This window comes from Eleutherodactylus coqui, chromosome 1 (assembly GCF_035609145.1).
Source record: "Eleutherodactylus coqui strain aEleCoq1 chromosome 1, aEleCoq1.hap1, whole genome shotgun sequence".
NCBI classification, from domain to species: domain Eukaryota; kingdom Metazoa; phylum Chordata; class Amphibia; order Anura; family Eleutherodactylidae; genus Eleutherodactylus; species Eleutherodactylus coqui.
The window spans coordinates 176041360-176060921 of record NC_089837.1 but is presented as its reverse complement, the minus strand read 5'-3'; the positions used below and the strand labels follow the sequence as shown (position 1 = coordinate 176060921).

Here is a 19562-nt window from a genome sequence, read left to right as displayed (position 1 = left end):
AAGAGAAAGGCAGCTTCTTACCTCTCCTACGTGCTGGCCGGAACTTCTTTCTTCAGCACGGCGGATGTGTCCGGGCGAGTTGGCCGGCATGCTCAGTGCCGTTTTTTTCTATTCTGAATCTCTTGCTTTCTCGCGGATCCGCGGCACCTCCACAGTGACAGCAGCGGGTGTGCAGCATCGGGGATGGCTTCCATTAACTTCAGTGGAAGCTGTCGCTACAGGACCTGCAGGAAAATGGAGCATGCTGCGATTTCTTCCCTGCGTGCGATCCGCACACCGGGAAAAAAAATCACATCCGCATGCTTTTACTTGCTGTGCGGATGCTAATGCATTACTATGAGCGGCAAGAGGTGCAGATCTCCCACACAAGAAACATGTGCAGATTTTATTATTAAAATCCGTATGTGGACATTGGGCCTAAGGGATAGTAGCACTGTCTGTCCCCAGCTCTGTTGTGTAGATTGATTGGTCAGTTATTGCTATATATTATTTTTAGTTTGTGGTATTACAAGTCCAGCAAACTTTTATCTCCTTGCAAGAGTAAAAGAAAATGCTCTACCCATCCGCTTGTCTCTCCAAACATATTTTATCCTATATCATTTGAAGAAAAAAGGTATTTCAGGCTAGAGCTGGTTCACATCTGCATTAGGGCTCTCCAGCTCTCTGTGCCGATTCACTGTTTAGTCTGCAGTGTTAGCTGTTCCTTTGAAAAAAAAACGGGAACATAACCGAACAGAAGCAAACTGAAAGCATTTCGTTTTTTTGAAGACCCATTGAAATCAATGTTGAAAAAACTGAAACGTTTGATTCCGTTTTTCTGCTCCAAAAACAGAAAAGAGAGACAGAACGACCTAACACAGATGTTCGGTTCTGTTCACACTTCTTTCAGTTTTGCATTATTCTTTGACAGAACCACGTAGCATGCTGCACTATGCTATCCAGTCTAAAAGGAAAATGCAAAAAACATATATTTTACTTCACAGGCAAACTATAAATACTGGGATCTGTCAGGATCTGTTACAAAATGGATCATAACTAATCTGTCATATCAGACAGAAGCCAGGATGCCGATCTGACCTTTATGAAATGTTATTATATAATGTGTACAATAGATCACATATCAATAAACACAGGGACAGAGATTCCTACAACTTATTAGACCAAGATATTCTTTTCTCAGAGCAGATCCGTTCGTAACATGCTTTGGAAAAGTGCTTCCTCTTGCGCACAAATGGAAATCAATCGTGATTTCCGCGAGCAGAGGAAAAATTGCAGCACGCTCTATTCTTGCGTGGTGTCCGCACAGACGGCTTCCATTGAAGTCAATGAAAGCTGTCCAACCCGCTGCCCGTCCGCAATTGACATTGCAAATTGATCACAAGTACCCGCTTAATCGTCTAGCGGCAGCGTGGGTAGAGTAAGCATTTTTTTTTTAAATCTGCTTGCCGCAGCCTCCCGCAGTAAAAAAAAGTAGAAGAAAAAAGTCAGGAACGCAGGGTCGCCATCCAGGCACAGGGTCAGATTCCGCTTCGGGCTCCTGCATGCAGAATCTGGCCTGTTTGTGTGTAGGCGGCCCACCTTGTAATCACGTATACTTATATATCCTATAAAATTACAAATAGTTTCAGCCAAGTTTATTATGTCATTATTATAAAATGACAGGAAATACTGGTAAGTATAGCTATTTTTTGGACTGCCTGCTAATAGATTACAGTGCAGTAGATATATGAGGTGTATAGATTGTGGATATATAGATATGATGTCATTTCATATCTCGGTTGGGGGGATTATTTAGGTCTTAGTTACATTTTTTCCACTATACATAATACTCCTTGCCTGTGGGATGCTTCCTCCCTGAATCATATTTGTTTAACTGCCTTTGTATGCGTGTTCGTGTTACGTGTATATTACTGCGGTTTCAGTAATTCTTTTGTAAATATCCGTCACCGATTTGTTACTGACTGTATTGTCCCAGTTATTTGTTACCCCTTCAATGCAACAATGTTCTCTGCTGCTACATATCCCCCCAATATCTTTCAAGACCAGAAGGGAGAGAATGTGTTTTGCATGACGGAGATCCTCCCCTGCTGCTTGTGATCTCCTACACTGAAGGATATCCAACACTCACCATTTATTCATTTTACTACTTCATGGGTCACTTCCCTATGTGCCGGCCGTCTCTAGTCCTAGTTAGATGCTGTCTGCAGAGGGTTTAGCTCAGTGTGAATCACCATTGACACAAATATTTATCTGGACTTTGCAGTCATACATATTCCTTCATTTACACTTCCCACTGTGTTACATTCCTGATACAGATTGCACATTATCTCATATTCGTACTGTAATGTGTGAATGTGTTTTTCATTCATTTTGATTCTTTTGCATTTGATGTGGCTGTTTTGTAATATTTCTCAAGATTGTTTAATAATTCTTCCACAGCCTTTCTTAACACAGGATAATATTGTACTTTATTGTGCACTTTTGTCACTTCACAAGTTTTTGCACAATTATTACATGTGTGTTTTGTGATTTTCATTCACTAAAAGTTGAAGGGAATCAAGAGTACATAAAGCCATAGTCTGGACCCTATGATACCACAAAGGTGCAGGAAATAGTTTCTTTAAATTGTGGTTCCTCAGGAATGGTTCAAGGGATGACCGTGGTAATAAAGTCTGGAATAACTGTTTAGAAGTCATATTGCATATTACATTCACAGTTAATCTAGACGAGCCAGTTATTGTTGAACGAGCGGGTGACGTCATCGCTAGCTCGTTCGCTCTCGTGAAGCCTGTTTAGACGGGCAGATACATAGCTGGGTCTTTCTAATGAGAATCGTTCAGAATCATTCAGTCTTTCACACTTTCTGTATAAGTGAATGAGAGGAACTGAATGGGTGCATTTTAACTGGAACGATAAGTGAACGCGCCAATGGTGATTTTTACTGGTCTAGTGGGTGACTATCGGATAGAGATTCAGGAAGTTGCATTCATTGCACTGCAGACATCCTTTACACAGCGATCCTCCAGTCCTGGACAAACAATTATGGCTGAACCGTTTCTTTGAGTACCTGATGTACGATGTATTAGTATGCATCAGTAGTCTAAAATGTGATTGTTCTCAGCAGACACCAAGTATTCCTGTGATACCGTTTAATGGCTAACAAAAATACATGATGTTATAGCGAGTTTTTGAACCTACTTAGGGCTCTTCCTCAGGCTAGGTAGGTTCGAAAGCTTGCTATAACATCATGTAGTTTTGTTTACATGCAGTACTGTTTACATGGGCAACAGTAGTCAATCAAAGCAGGTGTAGTGCCTTAGGTTAACGATGCTCACTAATGTACAGTGTGCATCAGGTAGCCAGAGAAGCTAATTGGTCATCTTTGTTTCTCCAGCCCCAGAGGGTTACTTCTAGTGAAAATGGCTCTGTCAGCGTAGCTTGATTGTTGCCTATGCAGATGGTGCCTTAAAACTTTACATGCATGGCGAAAGTCTACAGCACTTCTTAACGTTCTTGAGCTCTTCTTAACGTTCATTCTGCACTGTGCATCGTGTGATTTGGGTTTCTCATTTATCTATTTACCATAGATTTTGCTGAAAGAGTTTGATGCCCGAAAACAACAGTATGAACAACTTAATAGTGCTGGACAGAGGATCCTTAGTCGCCCCGGAGATCTCCCTCCATGTGATGAAGCTGTAAAGAAGCAGTTAGCAGATGTGGAGTGTAAATGGGAAAGCCTAAATGGACAATTGAATGACAGATGTAACCGAATTGACCAAGCTATTCTAAAAAGCACTGATTACCAAAACCATCTGAATGGTCTTTCTGAGAAACTAAGTGCCTTGAATAACAAACTGAGCAGCAATATGACACTAAGCTCAGACCCAAGTGCTGTAAAACTGAAGCTAGAGACTGCAGAGCAGATCAAGAAGGAAATAAAGCAGGAGATGGCAAACCTTCAACGTGCCAGAGTATTATGTGATGAATTGTCACAGTTAGTAGCTGAGGAATACTTAAAAGTGGAGTTGAATAGACAGATGGACAACGTTGTAAAGCCCTTCATAGATTTGGAACAAAAAACAGGTATGTATTTGACCCAGCGTTATTCTGATGTAATTGCAATGATGAAATGTTGCACCGTAAAGAATGAAAACTGCTTAATAAACATTATACTGTCTAGCTATTAACTCATGAGTATTTGATAAAATTAACCCTTTCCAATCCACTGTCTGACCTGTAAAGACATTATGATTTAAGGCTGTAGAGCTCCAATGTTGGAAGACATCTGTCGGGGTTCTCTTACTGTATATTGCCAGCTTCTGTGCTGTTGGAGCCTATCCAGCGTGCCACCTCATGCAGTACTGGCTTCAGCCAGCATATAGCACTGCTGTATAACGGCAGAAAAGAGTAAGCCCCCTAGGAAAACCAGGATACAAATTGGATTGGAAAGGGTTAAGAGCCAATTACAAGAGAAATACAAATTGAAAAAGGCCTATTTCTGTAAAGGCCGAAACGCGTTGTACATTTATTAAATTGGGGGTGCCTGAGCATGGGCACCTCCGTGAAGTAAGTGATATAATGCATTAGATCACTGCTGTGGTATTAATTAACAGATACCACCAGAGCGCTGAGACTTTTTTCTCTTGTGTGCATTCTTTTCCTCCATCATACATTATGATTGGAGTTTTCTCAGGGCGCTCTCCCACAATCCATGGGATCTTCATCTGATTGGCAGATATTCTCCTTTGACTGCTCTCCTATCATCTAAGAAGATCCTTATCACCTTTTTTGAGGATATCCTTTGAAAACTTATTTTTGAGTGTTTTATTCATCCCTCACTGTACTTTTATTAGTTAACCCCCTCGGAGCGCCACCTATCCATATCTTCTTGGCTTATATGTTAGTGTCACCACAGGTTTCTTGTAAATTTCTCTTTTTAGTACACCAATAATAGTATTTTTGTAATAGAGGTATTGTTACATCTGACTCGGATATTTTGATTGCATTCTAAAAGAATCAATATAAACACAGAAAACATAAAAATGTAAACAGGAAACATAAAACATGAGACGGGGAATCTAACACTAAACCTTTTCATATGAGAAAACGCTACCTAATAGTGGAACAATCGCACTGATTAGGGCGACCCCACATCAGGAACCTGGGGCGACTCTAACTTTCTCTAGATGGTGACTGGGAAAAGTGGCAAAGACTAGATGACACACAGTATATACAAAAAACACTAACTTACAGGGCAAAAGATGTAGAAACACCCCAGATTAATAAATGGATAACCAGCTGACTTATCTTAACAAAGACGCAGGTCAAACCCAGAAGCCTGCGACAAGACTAGAAACACCGTCTGATGTAGGAGAGTATAACCAGCATCCACAGTAAGGAAGAGCCGCAAGCTAAGGCTGACTGGCTGGCTGGGGTGTCCATCTCCCAGCCAACCAATCATTCCATGCACAAGCAGAGAAGTGTCCCCAACGGCCTACTGCACCAAAATGACAGTGATCATGTAATGGGCTGAGAATCATGTGAACCGCGGCTGACGTTGTGACATCACCCAAGTCCCAATCCTCACTTGCAGTCAGCAAGTCTTGACAGGTATTCTCACAAGGTCAACACTAGAGATGAGCGAGTATACTCGCTAAGGCTAACTACTCGAGCGAGTAGCCGAGTATCCTCCCGCTCGTCTCTAAAGATTCGGGGGAGCGGCGGGGAGGAACGGAGGGGAAATGTCTCTCTCCCCCCCGCTCCCCTCTGCTCACTGCCGGAACTCACCTGTCACCCGCGCCGCCAGCCGAATCTTCACAGACGAGCGGTAGGATACTTGGCTAAGGCACTACTCGCTCGAGTAGTTAGCCTTAGCGAGTATACTCGCTCATCTCTAGTCAACACCTTTCCATAAGGGTATATGGAGTGGAGGGCCACTAATATCAGGCATTTACATAGAAAGCTGTCTGATGTTGGGTCTGGGCTCACTTCAATTTAAAAAGGGGTTGCTTAGAAGATGGAACCTCTTTAAGTGAGAATACATTTCTAAAAGGGTCAAGAAAAGTGGAAATGTGGCTCACAGAAATCAATTTCACACTTTAATTAATTTAGGGCCATTTGCTTTTAAAGTAATGACATAATCTATCTTAGTTTTGTTTTTATTGATCTTTTAGTATTAATATCTACTGTGATTTAATTAATTAAATGCATCCTTTTATATCTATAGTTTCCTACGTAGAACAATTACAGTCTGCATTTGCCAGCTCTCAGAAGTTTCATCAGATGTCTGAGGATTTCCAGACCTGGTTGGAAAATAAGAAGAAAGAACAAAAGGAGGCAGCACCCATTTCAGCAAATCTTGATATTCTGAAGTCATCTATTGCAGAGACAAAACAAATGCAGAACATTGTGAATAACCAACATGATGCCTTTGAGAAGGTCATGGTAGAAGGTGAAAAACTCTTACAAAAAACAGAAGGACAAGACAAGCTCAAACTTGAGAGTCAGCTCTCCATGCTTAAAGGGGAATGGGAGGACATTAATAAGCAGATATCTGACAGGGTGAACAATTTAATTGATTGTCAGCAGAAGGCCATAAAGTATAGAGATCTCATCGATAATATCCTGCCTTGGGTTGAGGAGCATCAAAATAAAGCATGTGAACTCAAACCTTCAGTAGACGCTATGGCAATAGATAAATCAATTGGAGATGTGAAAACTATACAGAAGAGTGTGGACAAGCAGCGGGGAATGTTGGAGATGCTAAAGAGTGCAACAGATAGTTTATTAGCCTCTTGTCAGGTTGATAAAGAAGTAGTTACAGATGAAAGCACCATGCTAAACAACAAGATGGAATTCCTTATTGACAGCTTGCAGAATAAAAGAGACACTTTGGAGGATATGGCATTACGTCTTAAAGATTTTCAGGAGTCTGTTAAAGAGACGGAGAATCAACTGGCTGTAGCACAAGAGCATTTAGAAATGCATGATTCGCTTGGTGTGCAAGCATGTAGCAATAAACATCTGACCATAATGCAGACCCATCAAAAAGCCCTTCAGGACTTAAAACCACAAGTTGAACGTTCCAAAAAGTTGGCCCAGGAATTAGTAGTAGAGGCCCCAGATGCAGAAGGGGTTTGTGATCTTCTTCTTCAAGCAGAGTCACTTCAACAAAAACATAAGACTATCAGTGAACAAATCGAAGAAAAATGCTCCTTCTTAGAAACTAAGCTACAAGGAATTGGACATTTCCAGAATAGTATTCGAGACATGTTTACACAGTTTGCAGAACTGGATGATGAACTTGACAGTATGTCTCCAATTGGGAGGGATAGAGATATATTACAGGCTCAGAAGCAGGACATTAGCAAATTCCTCCAAAAACTGGGAGACCTCATAACAACTAATGACAATACCAACAAGACATGTAAGATGATGTTGTCTACAGAGTCTTCCCCAGATCTTGTTGGTATCAAGAGGGACCTGGAAGCCTTAAATAAGCAGTGTAATAAGCTCCTTGACCGAGCAAAATCAAGAGAAGAAAATATTGATGGCTCTATTACCCGAATAGAAGAGTTTTATAACACATTAAGACAATTTGTTGATCAGCTTGGAACCGTAGAGCAACATGAAGAATCCCAAGGTGCCGTGGGAATGGAGACAGACGTCATTAATCATCAGCTCAACATTTTTAAGGTAAGGGCAAGGGTTTTTCTTGGCTACTTGTAAAATATTTATTTATATGTTGCATAGTACTCACTGCTGACTGCATGAACAGTGTTGGTCATTGGGACTTTCAGCATAGACAATAGCTATGCATTAAACAAGTTAATTGCAGAAGACAGAAGTTGCATTCCTTCGATTATTCTGGACACTATTATTCTGCTTTGTTAGTCACTTGACATGTTGGAAAACCATGTATGACTTGAATTCCTTATGTTGCCTTCAGAGGAATATATCTTTTAATTGCATTTTCTTGTCTGGGGTCTCACTTACAATATGTGGAAAATCTCAATCATACTGATTAATTGAACACTCTTTATCAAAAGAATCCAGCACCTAGAAGGAGTTGTCATCTTGCTGCAGAACTCGGCATGCAGTTCTATCTCAGAAAGATATGCAAATGATTAGAGTTGTGGTGTGATTAGATGAACGGTCTTGCCATCTGAGGCCCTAAAAGTGGTTCCACCCTTGGCCTATAAAAAGGCTCTCAGAGGCTACTTGTGTGTGGTGACCTCTTTTTACACTTGTGTAAAGCTTGTCGACCACTAGAAATGTGTCTATGATGCAATTGAGGAGATTTCACCCAGATAGGAGATTGAGAGGGGTGTGTTATTGAAATGCGAAAAGCCGGATGGTAATATCAACAAACTTCCCTCCACCGGGGCTGTTCTGTCCAGACTATTAGGAGGTGTTGGGACCAGTGGATGCATGAGGGCATACACACAAGGCGACCAGGCTCAGGACGCCATTGACAGACCACCAGTAGAGAGGATCATCTGATTGTCCGACAATCACAAGCAGCTCTATCTATTTCATTGTCTGTCATCCAAAGACAGATGGCACCATTGTTATAGGCTCCTGTGTCTGTCACAACAATTTCCAGGCACTACGCTGAAGGAAATTTGGTCTCACAGCTCCCATTATGTGTACTGCCTTTGACACCCATCCACTATTGCCTTCATTTGCAATGGTGTCTTGAACTACATATATGCTACGGAGTGTAACCGGGTTGTCTCCAGTGACAAATTTGGGTTTACTTTGGGCACTAACGACAGCTGTGTTTTATCTGGAGACCCAGGGGTGAGCACCTCAATCCTGCCTTTGCTGTAGAGCCGCACACTGCCTGTGTGATGGTCTGGGGGGGCCATTGCACATGACAGTTGGTCACCCCTAGTGGTATGTGGGAGAATGACAGCCCAGCAATATGTTGCCTCTCATGGCAGGGTTTCCAAGAGGCATTTTTCAGCAGGATAAGGCCGCCTGCAGACAGCGGGGTCGGATCCCGCTGCGAAAATTCTCACAGCGGAATCTGACCCGAGCCCCTGCAGGGAAGAGTGCGGCGCTCAGCTCTCCCGTGGCTCTGGCTCTTTGACGTGCCGGCTGCTGGCCAGCTGGTGCATAGGCAGGTAGTGACATTTCTGTGCGGGCCTCTGCGAGACCCACACAGAAATAGAGCATGCCGCGATTTGTTTTCCGCGTGTAATTTCACGTGGACAAATCGTGTCTGTCTGCATAGGATTGCCTATTGTAATGGCGGGCAGGGGCGGAAATTCCGCGGGAAATCCAGACGCAGAATTTCTGTCCGTCTGCAGGCGCCCTAATGCTCGGCTGCACACAGCAAGGGTGTCACAGGAATGCCTCCACAGCATTGTCACACTTCCATGGCCTGCCCGGTCACCAGATTAATAAGCAAAAGAAAATGTTGGGATGCCAACTTCCGACAGCCTACATGTTTGTATGATCTAGTTACAGCAAATGTGGAGCGATATGCTGCAGGATACCATACAAAACCTGTATGTCTCCATGTCCGCCTATATTACATCCAAGCTAGAGGCAGTACAACGGGGTACTAGAGCCTACATGCCCACTACCCCCCTATCACATCTTACATCCAAGCTAGAGGCTGCAAAACAGGGTACTAAACTCTCCATGCCTGCCCATTTCACATCTTGCATTCAAGCTAGAAGCGGTACAACAGGTACTAGAGCCTCCATGCCTGCCCGTATCACATCTTGTATCCAAGCTAGAGGCGGTACAACAGGTACTAGAGCCTCCATGCCCGCCCGTTTCATATCTTGTATCCAAGCTAGAGGCGGTACAACAGGGTACTAGAGCCTCCATGCCTGCCCGTATCACATCTTGTATCCAAGCTAGAGGCGGTACAACAGGATACTAGAGCCTCCATGCCCACTCGTATCACATCTTGTATTCAAGCTAGAGACGGTACAACAGGATACTAGAGCCTCCATGCCCACTACCCCCCCATCACATCTAACATCCAAGCTAGAGGCTGCCCAATAGGGTACTAAACTCTCCATGCCTGCCCATTTCACATCTTGTATCCAAGCTAGAGGCAGTACAACAGGGTACTAGAGCCTCCATGCCCACCTGTATCACATCTTGTATCCAAGCTAGAGGCGGTACAACAGGGTACTAGAGCCTCCCTTCCAGTGTTCAGTTTTCCACAACAAATGATCCTTTTTCTCTGATATTGTGATCACTTACTTATATTAAGGTTACAATCATACAGAGAAAGCTTCATTCTATTCTGACATTTCCTTCTCAGTGCTTCATATTTTTGACAATGAGTGTAGATCTGAATTTCTGCAACCACTATTGCAAATTCTGGATTTCAAATATGGAATATTCACGTCGCTGAAATCTGTATGAACAACATGGACATTTATTTGTGCATATAGCTTTTTAATTTGCTAATCTTTATTAGGTCTGTTTCACACAGGCTGCAAACTCTCGCTACAAAACACATGTATGTGAAGCCCATGGCTTCCAATTAGTTCATTCAGGCTACAAAACATCTCATGTGAAAGAACCCATTGGAAACCATGGGCTTCACATACATGTGTTTTGTAGCGATGTCGTGTGAACCAGCCGTTAGTGTTGTCACACCACTATGTATTAGAGGGGTGCTGTCAGCAGAAACATGGATGGCATAGAGATATATTATCGGTGTTTGTACTGATACTACACTATAGATAGTGTAAGGTTAAGCATTATAGGCTCCAGTTATTTGCTTTGTCTGTACAATTCCTGTAACTATGGTTGGAAGAAAAAGTAAGTGAACCCTTGGAATTTCTTATATTTCTGCATTGATGATTAAAAGAATATTGTCTGATTTGCTATCTAAGTTTTGGCGGCCTCAGACGGCTGCAAGCACAACTACGCAGTAGATTTTAAGCCTTGCCAACCTTTCAAACTCTGCACCATAGTACAGGAGTATGAAAAAAATAGCAGAAAGATGGGTACTGCCCTATGTTTCCCACACGTAGTTAATACTATATATAGGGCAAGTGCTATCTTTTCTCGCCATGCTATTAACGGGCAACAATCGCGATAGTGAACAGGAAACAACTGAAATCCATTAAAAACAGTGCTTTTGTTTTGTCCCGTTACGCGGCACATAAGGGGGTAAAAACACGTTCGTCTGAAACCGCCCTTATGATTCTGGACAAACACACTCTAATTAAACTAATCCACGAGCAGTTGTACCATCCATGTCTTTTATGGGGCAGTGACTAAACACGGGTCTTCTTACACTGCCCAAATTCTTGTCCCAATGTAACAAGCAGCGAGTGTGTTGATTGGCGCTCATTTTCTTTTGTTTTACACGACCTGAGAATCGCTGTTATGGGGGCGAACAATAGTACAAATTGTACAATAGTACAAAGCTTCATTCCATTCGGACCGCTCCTTCAGTTTTTTACAATGAGTGTAGATTACCTGCTGCAAGGGGTATTTGTAGAACCTCTGATGTCCCACATGTGTTACACATGGCGTCTGCTCAGTCCTTACGTCACGTGTAAACTATGTGCCATGAAGATTACATGTTTGCATAAGAAGCATAGATTTTTTTCCACTCTTTTCTACTGTCAGAGCTTGGGTATAATAGCAGGTTAGTTGGATATTGTCCTGACAACAGGTCTACTAATTCACAGCTTTAGTAATTAGGCCATTGTGTCTATTTCCCTGAAGTCTTGTATTTAATGATAATTTTACTTCTTCAGATGAGGCATCAGATCCAAAGTACATGAACGTGTATGAGATCACAGGGCATTTGTGGTTCAGCCGTAGCAGGAGGAGTGCAGTAAAATAAGGCTGCTGGTGTTTTATGCTGAATCAGCAGGACTCCTGGATTGGTTTCCGAGCCGGGGATTGCCGGTATTTATAGCAGCTGTAGTATTTGTGGAGAGGAAAGAGCGACTAGTAAAGGTTATTCATTGGGGAGAGAAAATATACGTGCTGGTCCTAATATATGTACTCAGTGACCTGGTGCCCCTACACTCCAGACCAGTGTTATTATTGTTCCTCTGCCAAGTACCCCCTACTCAACTAAACTGAATCAAAGCCCCCCCAAGACTGACCATATGCTGAGCTGATTATATTTAAAGCACAGGTTGAGGGATTAGGCTGTAGAATCGCCTTTACAATACATTTTCTCTTTTGTGCCTTCTTCATTTGTTAGTACAGATATGTTGCAGCATTGTGCTTACAGACGGTGGCCTCATGTCCATGGGCAGATCAGATTCCCCCATGCGGGAGCTCACAGCAGAATCTGACCCTTCCCGCGGCCGAGGACCGTGCGTACCTGTCCGGGTCTTCATTTTTCTTTATTGCGGATGTGTGCGGAGTTTTTTTTTTCAAACTCCTTCTTTCCCGCAGAATGTCAATCGCGGATGGGCCATGGATCGGACAGCTTCCACTGACTTCAATGCAGGAACTACACTGAAATGGAGCATGTGATTTGATTTCTGTACTGAAAGGTCCGCAAATCAAATCCGCATGCTTTAATCCAGCTGCGGACGGCCATGCTTCCTTATGGGCAGCTTGAACAGCGGATTCCGCAATTCAAATCCGCCCATGGACATTGGGCCTATGGCTGACACAACCATCAGTATGCAGAAAGTAGTTTAGTCTCAAGAAGCTTTACCTGCAGTCTATTGACATTTTTGTGTTGAGCTATAAAAACCTAGCTTACCGCATTTTGTAAGGCCACATGCCCACGGCCGTGACGGACTCCAGCAGCGGAACATCGCATTGGAGTCCGTCATGGCGCCCCCCAAAAACCCCATACTTACCTCTCCAGATCCGCCGCTTGAGTCTTGTCCAGCGAGCCGGCGCACATGCGTAGTACAGCGCATGACGCGCCGGCAGTGGGCAATGACGCGGTCGACGGTGACGCGTAATCACACAATACTTCCGCTGTGCTCACAGCGGAAGTATCACCTGACGGCTGGCTATCATTGACTACAATAGAAGCTGGCCGCATGTTTTACGTGGCAATTAGAACATGCCGCGGTTTCTTTCACGTTGCGGAATTCCACGGTAGAATCTTACAGCGTGAACATTGATCTATTAGATTCAATAGAACCTAATAGCTGCGGGATAACACCGCGGATGTCCCCACAGCGGCCCCAGTAGTAATAGTGACCTCCCACAGTTACTCCCAATACTAATAGTGACCTCCTACAGTGGCCCCAGTAGTAATTGTGACATCCCACAGTGGCCCCGGTAGTAATATCGGCCCTCCTGAGGCCCATATACTTACCCCTCCTCGTCTGTTTGTCGCTGCTGCTGGCGCTGATCCCGGGTGCACACTGTGACGTCAGTGTGCTGCTGGAACCTCCTCCCTTGCTCTCGAGGAACCATGTAGGAGATGTCAGGGGAGGGCGGAGGAGGATCTTGGCTGCACAATGACGTCACAGTGTGTGCCGGGATCAACGCCGCTGAGTGAATGCCGGCAGGGGAGCCGCAGCCCCTGCTGGTATTCACTAACATGGTGATCGTCAGACGGCGACGTGTGCCAGCAGGGAGGGCTCTGCGTGCCATTGGTTCACCACCACTGGTCTAGGTGTCCTCCCTAAGAAGAAAAGATAACCTTTCTGACCCCACATCCCAGGCTTCTCACTAGGAAAGTCAGAATCCTACTGCACGCTGATGAAGGGCAAAAACCCTGAAACAGCTGTCTGTGCATGGAGTCTGTCTTTGCTTTCAATTCCAAGTCATTGTTACAAGGCTTGTAACTTGTATAAAGAGTCTGACTTTGACTTGAAGGAATGCTGCCTTCCAACAGGTGGCACTGTGGAGGTATTGTTCCATCTCCCTTATTTGTGTGTGTGTATATATATATATATATATGTGTGTGTGTGTATATATGTGTGTGTGTGTATGTATATATATATATATATATATATATATATATATATATATACACACACACATATATACAATATAGGCTGTGATTGCATTTCTTTCTAAACTTTCTTAGTTGACCAGTCCATCTCTTGGCTCTCTCACATGAGCGTATGCTACGGCGTGTTATCCGTGCAGTTTTTGCTCACGTAGTACACAGTACCAATCTCACATTGACTTTCAATTGTGCCTCTCCAAGATAGTGTATGGGGATTGTCGCACCCAGCAAGTATACATGTCATTGCGTACTTGCTGTGTGTTTCTGCACGCGAGACACGCACTTGGTGCACTGCAAAATGCGCTGGTGTGAGAGTCCTAATGCTGTATTTTGGTTTGTCCGTCTAAAAATAAAACTGAGAAATCGAGGTTGAAATAAGGACATACGAGGAAGCCGAAAGAAACTCAAAGTTAGTAAAATAATGTAAATCTTCAATTATTACATCTCCACGTTAAATCTCCAGTTAGATGCTTATCAGATCCTCTGAGCCGGTCCGGTCCGCGCCGCTCACAAAGCCTATCACATAAGTAGCAGGATCTTGTCCAACTGCAGGCTTTCCTTTCTAGGAACTATTTTCAATTAAGATCATTTTGTGTGCCAAAGTAACCAGACTAAACTTATCGTAATGACTTTCCAGTTCCCGAGGAAGATTGTAGCCACAAGCCACTATGAAACCTCCATGTTAGTGTACTATTTGGTCTAGACATCTTTTTCCACATAAATACATGGCATCCAGTTTTATTTCACTTTTGTAATAAGTGCAACTTATGAGTTTCAGAGTGATTAGTGAACAGAACACTTATCCATTATGGTGCGTAGCCATAACCACCTGAATATCACAAGACTGTAGCGTTAAAAAAAATCACACTGGATTTATTATAGAAATGTATGGATTTATTTTTAAATCTAATGAAAAACGTTTGGTACCGTGTTAACCAGTAGAGCAAAGTGTGATTGTTCTCAGCAAGAGAAACCAAGTAATCTTGTAGATATTGAAGATAAATATACCTTTTAATGGCTAACAAAAATATATGATGTTATAGCAAGCTTTTAGGGTCCTTCCTCAGGCATAATGAAATAGATCCAAAGAGGCATGCATATTTATACACACATACTTATGACAAGGCACAGACATGGATATGTGATTAATTTGCACTTAAAAGAATACCACAGCAGGATGAGTAGAGAAATTAACAAAAATTTAAATAGTCCACTCATAAAGCTGTGAAGGTTTTATGGTTGCTGAATTAGTGTTAGGGGGTCACCAGGCCAGAGGGTCATCTGTTCTATAGATTTCTCATACTTCCCAGTCACACATGAATCCTCTTGAGGAATTTAGCCCTCTGTTGAAAATGTCAAAAGTTGTTATAAGTTTGTACTCCCAAATTCTTTTATAGCTTTGTGACTTGAAATTGCATTTTATTTTGGTGACTTTCATATGTTCTATGTTGTGTCCGTGACTAGGAAATTGCTTGGCCGCGGGTAATTCTGTCTTTCTCTCTTTAATCGAGTGGCGATGAGATCTCATCCTGGATTTCAGGGTTTTTTTCTGTTTCTCCAACATAAAGGCCCCCAATAGAACATTTACTGCACAGGATCAGGTACACAACATTGGACGTGGAACATGTGAATGTCCCTGGGGTCTTATAGTTGTGCTCTGTGTTGGGGATTGGTATCCTGTCCGTGGTCAGTACATGTGAGCCGGTCTTGCATCTCCTTACATTGCAGGGATAAGTTCCTTTTAATGTGTCAGAGGGTAATGCACTCCTGATTTTTAAATCACATCATTTTTATTGAAGTTATATGTTTTAATGCAATTAGTCCTTAATTTCTACACATTTATACATGCAGAATACACAAAGCACATAACATTACCCCACCCAGACAATACATTTAATCATAACTATATTTAAGCAAATCATAATCTCCCCGATCCCTAACAAAAAGAAAAATATATTTAGACACATAAAAAAAGGGAAAAAAGAAAACCTAACTGTTCTCCACCCTCTCACCTCTCTCTCTCAACCTTCTAAATCCCATTAACTTTTCTACAATACATCAACATAGCCAGCACTCGATATAAACTATCCATTATATGTATCAAGCCATCTTCCACAAATTTCCTCAAACTTAGTCAGACACTTTTTTATATATATATTCCCCCTTTCCAAAGATAAAAATGACCATTTAGACGCAACGATTATAATTATCGCTCAAAATTCGCTCAAAAGCCGTTTTTTGAGCGATAATCGTTGTGTATAACTGCACTTTCATTGCGCAGTTTTCATTATGCTGTCGCTCATCGTTGCCACCTGGAAGCCAGTCCCATTCAGAGTAAGGACATTCCATGTGGCAAAGCTGGTGACTGAACACAGGTCAGTTTTTGGGACCCGGTGATCAACCTTCATCCAGAAAGAGCCGTCCCGAACTGGACTTTTGGCTCTTTCCTTCATGTGTGCACTGTGCGGTGCTGGTTGGCAACAGGAACTCGGGTTGTCAGGGGCTCTAACCCTGGTGCTTGAAGTGCTAGCCATTGTTTTTAGATCGGGAGTCCCTGGATACTTCGTCGCCTTGGCACAGGGGGTGATGGGAAGCGCAGTAATGAGGCCCATTTCACAAGTGTGTTGCATGCTGTTGCCGTTTGCCTCGACTAGGAGGTGTATCCGCCTTCAGCAAGGAAGCAACCGCTGCTGCCCGGCCTTCACCAGAGCCTCGTTAGCAACAGGCAGTAATCAAAAACGATAATCAGATCCTACATTACTTCGCGGACACAAAGCAATACCCAGTGAATACGCACAGTTTTGGTCTGTGAAAACGCTGCATATTTCATAGACCGAAACTGCATACACCCGTGTGAATGAGCCCTAACACTTGGAAACTGTTCCTTTACCTGTTATTACACGCAGCATCTCGCCGCCGCAAAATGCAGGCAGAGAAAAGCTGATTGCATGCGGCATCGGCACTTCTACGCCGAGGTGTGAATTTGTTTTGTGTCAAGAATGTTTGACTATAAATGAAAGCGATCTTCTGGTCCTCAGTAAATATACCAATCTACATGGGGAATGTATGGTTAACATACCTGGTGTGCTCTTCTCCAGCATTACAGCCGCAGTTTGTTCCACTCCCAGTTTCCTTGTTCCCCTTCCATGTAAAATAGCCGCCATATTCCCAGACTACCCTATTCACAGTGTGCTTCAGTAATCTGAATGTGATTGTTTCCAGTAAGAGAAACCAAGTAATCTTGTAGCTATGATACCTTTTAATGGCTAACAAAAATACATCATGTTATAGCTAGCTTTTAGACTTTTACTCTCAGTCCTTCATCAAGGCATTATGCACTTTTGTTAGCCATTAAAAGGTATCATATCTACAAGATTACTTGGTTCCTCCTGCTGGGAACAATCTAATTTTGATCTACTGGCTAACACGGTACTAAACTTTTTTCATTATAAGTAATCTGAGACATTCCCCCTGATCTACTGGGAAAGTTGAAGGAAGGACACATGGCTAAGAGCATCAGAAGACTAAGGGTGGAGTGGGAGGGCTGAGAATGGGACTAACTGCTGGAGCAACATTGAAAAGAAGGCACTAGATAGATTAAAGGGATCTTCCAGGCAATTTCTACTTATGCTCTATCATCAGGTGATCGACTGATGTCTGCCTCTTGGGACGCCAGATGAACAGCTGTTTGTTCCCCCGCTGTTAACACCAAAACACGGTGTACGGAGTGGAAACGGATAGTTTCCGATCCCTGCGTAGTGGCGTAGTTGTAGCTGTAACTCTCATTGAAGGGGAGCTGCAGTTATCAGTGCCCGCCACTACACAGTGGTCAGAGCTATCTTCTTTCACTCTATACACTATATTTTGGCACTGACAGCAGGCGCCTGAACAGCTTATCCACCGGAGTCACAATTGATGGACCCTAGTTGATCAGCTATTAACGACCTAACCTGAGGATCGAGCGTCAATAGAAATAGCCCAGAAACCCCTTTAACTATACATTCTGCATGTAGAGTAGACTTTTTACTGTGAACCAGAGGGTCATGTAAGGGTATTTATATTTGTACAAGGATTGCATTTGAATCCATTATGTTGTCCAAACAGTTTGATGTTCTTTATGAGCGCTTGTATAAGCTGCATAAACCTGCCTCCTGCTTTGTGGTTTCCAGTATATGAAGTTATGCTGATGCTAAATGAAGTTAAATCCAGGCTCAGTGACCAAGGCTAGCCGAGGCCAGATGTAAAGAAGTACATTTCCTAAAACACATCAAACCCCCCACTGGTCTCAGCTACATTACATATTTCATCAGGGTAAATGAAGTCTGTAGGAGAGCTGAAAACATCACTGTACACTTCTTAGCCATCGTAGAAAGGGTAATCATAGCAGTGATGTCCAGCGCCTGGCTCTGGTGCGGACAGTTGTTTCATGGTCCTCATTGCATTCTCGTGGTCAGCATATTCCTGTCCATTACAATGTAGATTAACCCTTTCCAATCCAATTTGTATCCTGGTTTTCCTAGGGGGCTTACTGTTTTTCTGCCGTTATACTTCAACGCTATATGCTGGCTAAAGCCAGTACTGCATGAGGTGACAGTTTGGATAGACTCAGACAGCAGAGAGGCTGGCAATATACAGTAAGAGAACCCCGACGGATGCCTTCCAACATCAGAGCTGTACAGCTTTAAATCATAATGTCTTTAGACGTCAGACAGTGGATTGGAAAGGGTTAACTTCTGAAGTATGGCCAATGCTTCTGAGTGTTAGGGCTCCCTATAGGCGAGCCGATTTATTGCTTGAACGAATGAGTGTCAGCACTGCTAGATCGTTCGCTCTCGTGCAGCCTGATTAGACAGGCTGATACATCGTTGGCTCATTCAAACAAGAAATCATTACATCGTTCATATTCACTGTATATTCGATGATGTCCCCTAAACCTGTCATGTGGACTTCTAATGTAGACGCCCAAAGACAGGTTTATGGGATGTCACTAATGAGGTGACTGCCCAGCCATCTATTGGCTGCAGCGGTCACAGGTATAACCAACCACAAGACCACTCCGGCGCTTGTAAATAGAAGGCCGGAGCAACAGTGGAGATGCAGCGCGCAGAGGGAGGCAAGTATTTTGTTTCATTCCTTTTGTATACCATTCGTCCCCCCAACTGCCACTAATGTTAGGGTTTCTCATGCTGGTCATACACATTAGATAATTGTTGGCCAATCTTGTCAGATCAGCAGAAGGAATCTGAACTGTGTCCTAATGTTGGCATTTGTAAAAAACAAGGATGAAGCATTAACCCTTTCCAATCCACTGTCTGACCTCTGAAGACATTATGATTTAAGGCTGTACAGCTCCGATGTTGGAAGACATCCATCGGGGTTCTTTTACTGTATATTGCCAGCCTCTCTACTGTTGGAGCCTATCCAACGTGTCACCTTATGCAGTACTGGCTTTAGCTAGCATATAGCGCCGTTGTATACCAGCAAAAAAAGAGTAAGTACCCTAGGAAAACCAAGATACAAATTGGATTGGAAAGGGTTAAAGGGGTTTTCCGGACACAGACTAACATTTTAAAATCATACATTACAAAACTGTTCCGCACGGTTTTCCGCCATTGAAGTCTACGTTTTGCACAAA

General features: G+C 43.0%; 1 protein-coding gene across 7 annotated transcripts in view; it reads left to right on the top strand.

The window, feature by feature from the left end:
- The window catches only part of DST (dystonin), a 391490-nt gene that overhangs the window by 262478 nt on the left and 109450 nt on the right, over positions 1-19562 (top strand). For all 7 annotated transcript variants that reach the window (XM_066604043.1, XM_066604051.1, XM_066604016.1 and 4 more), the window contains 2 exons: positions 3588-4083; positions 6227-7695. In XM_066604043.1, coding sequence (XP_066460140.1) covers positions 3588-4083; positions 6227-7695 — 1965 coding nt within the window. The remainder of the gene's footprint in view (positions 1-3587; positions 4084-6226; positions 7696-19562) is intronic.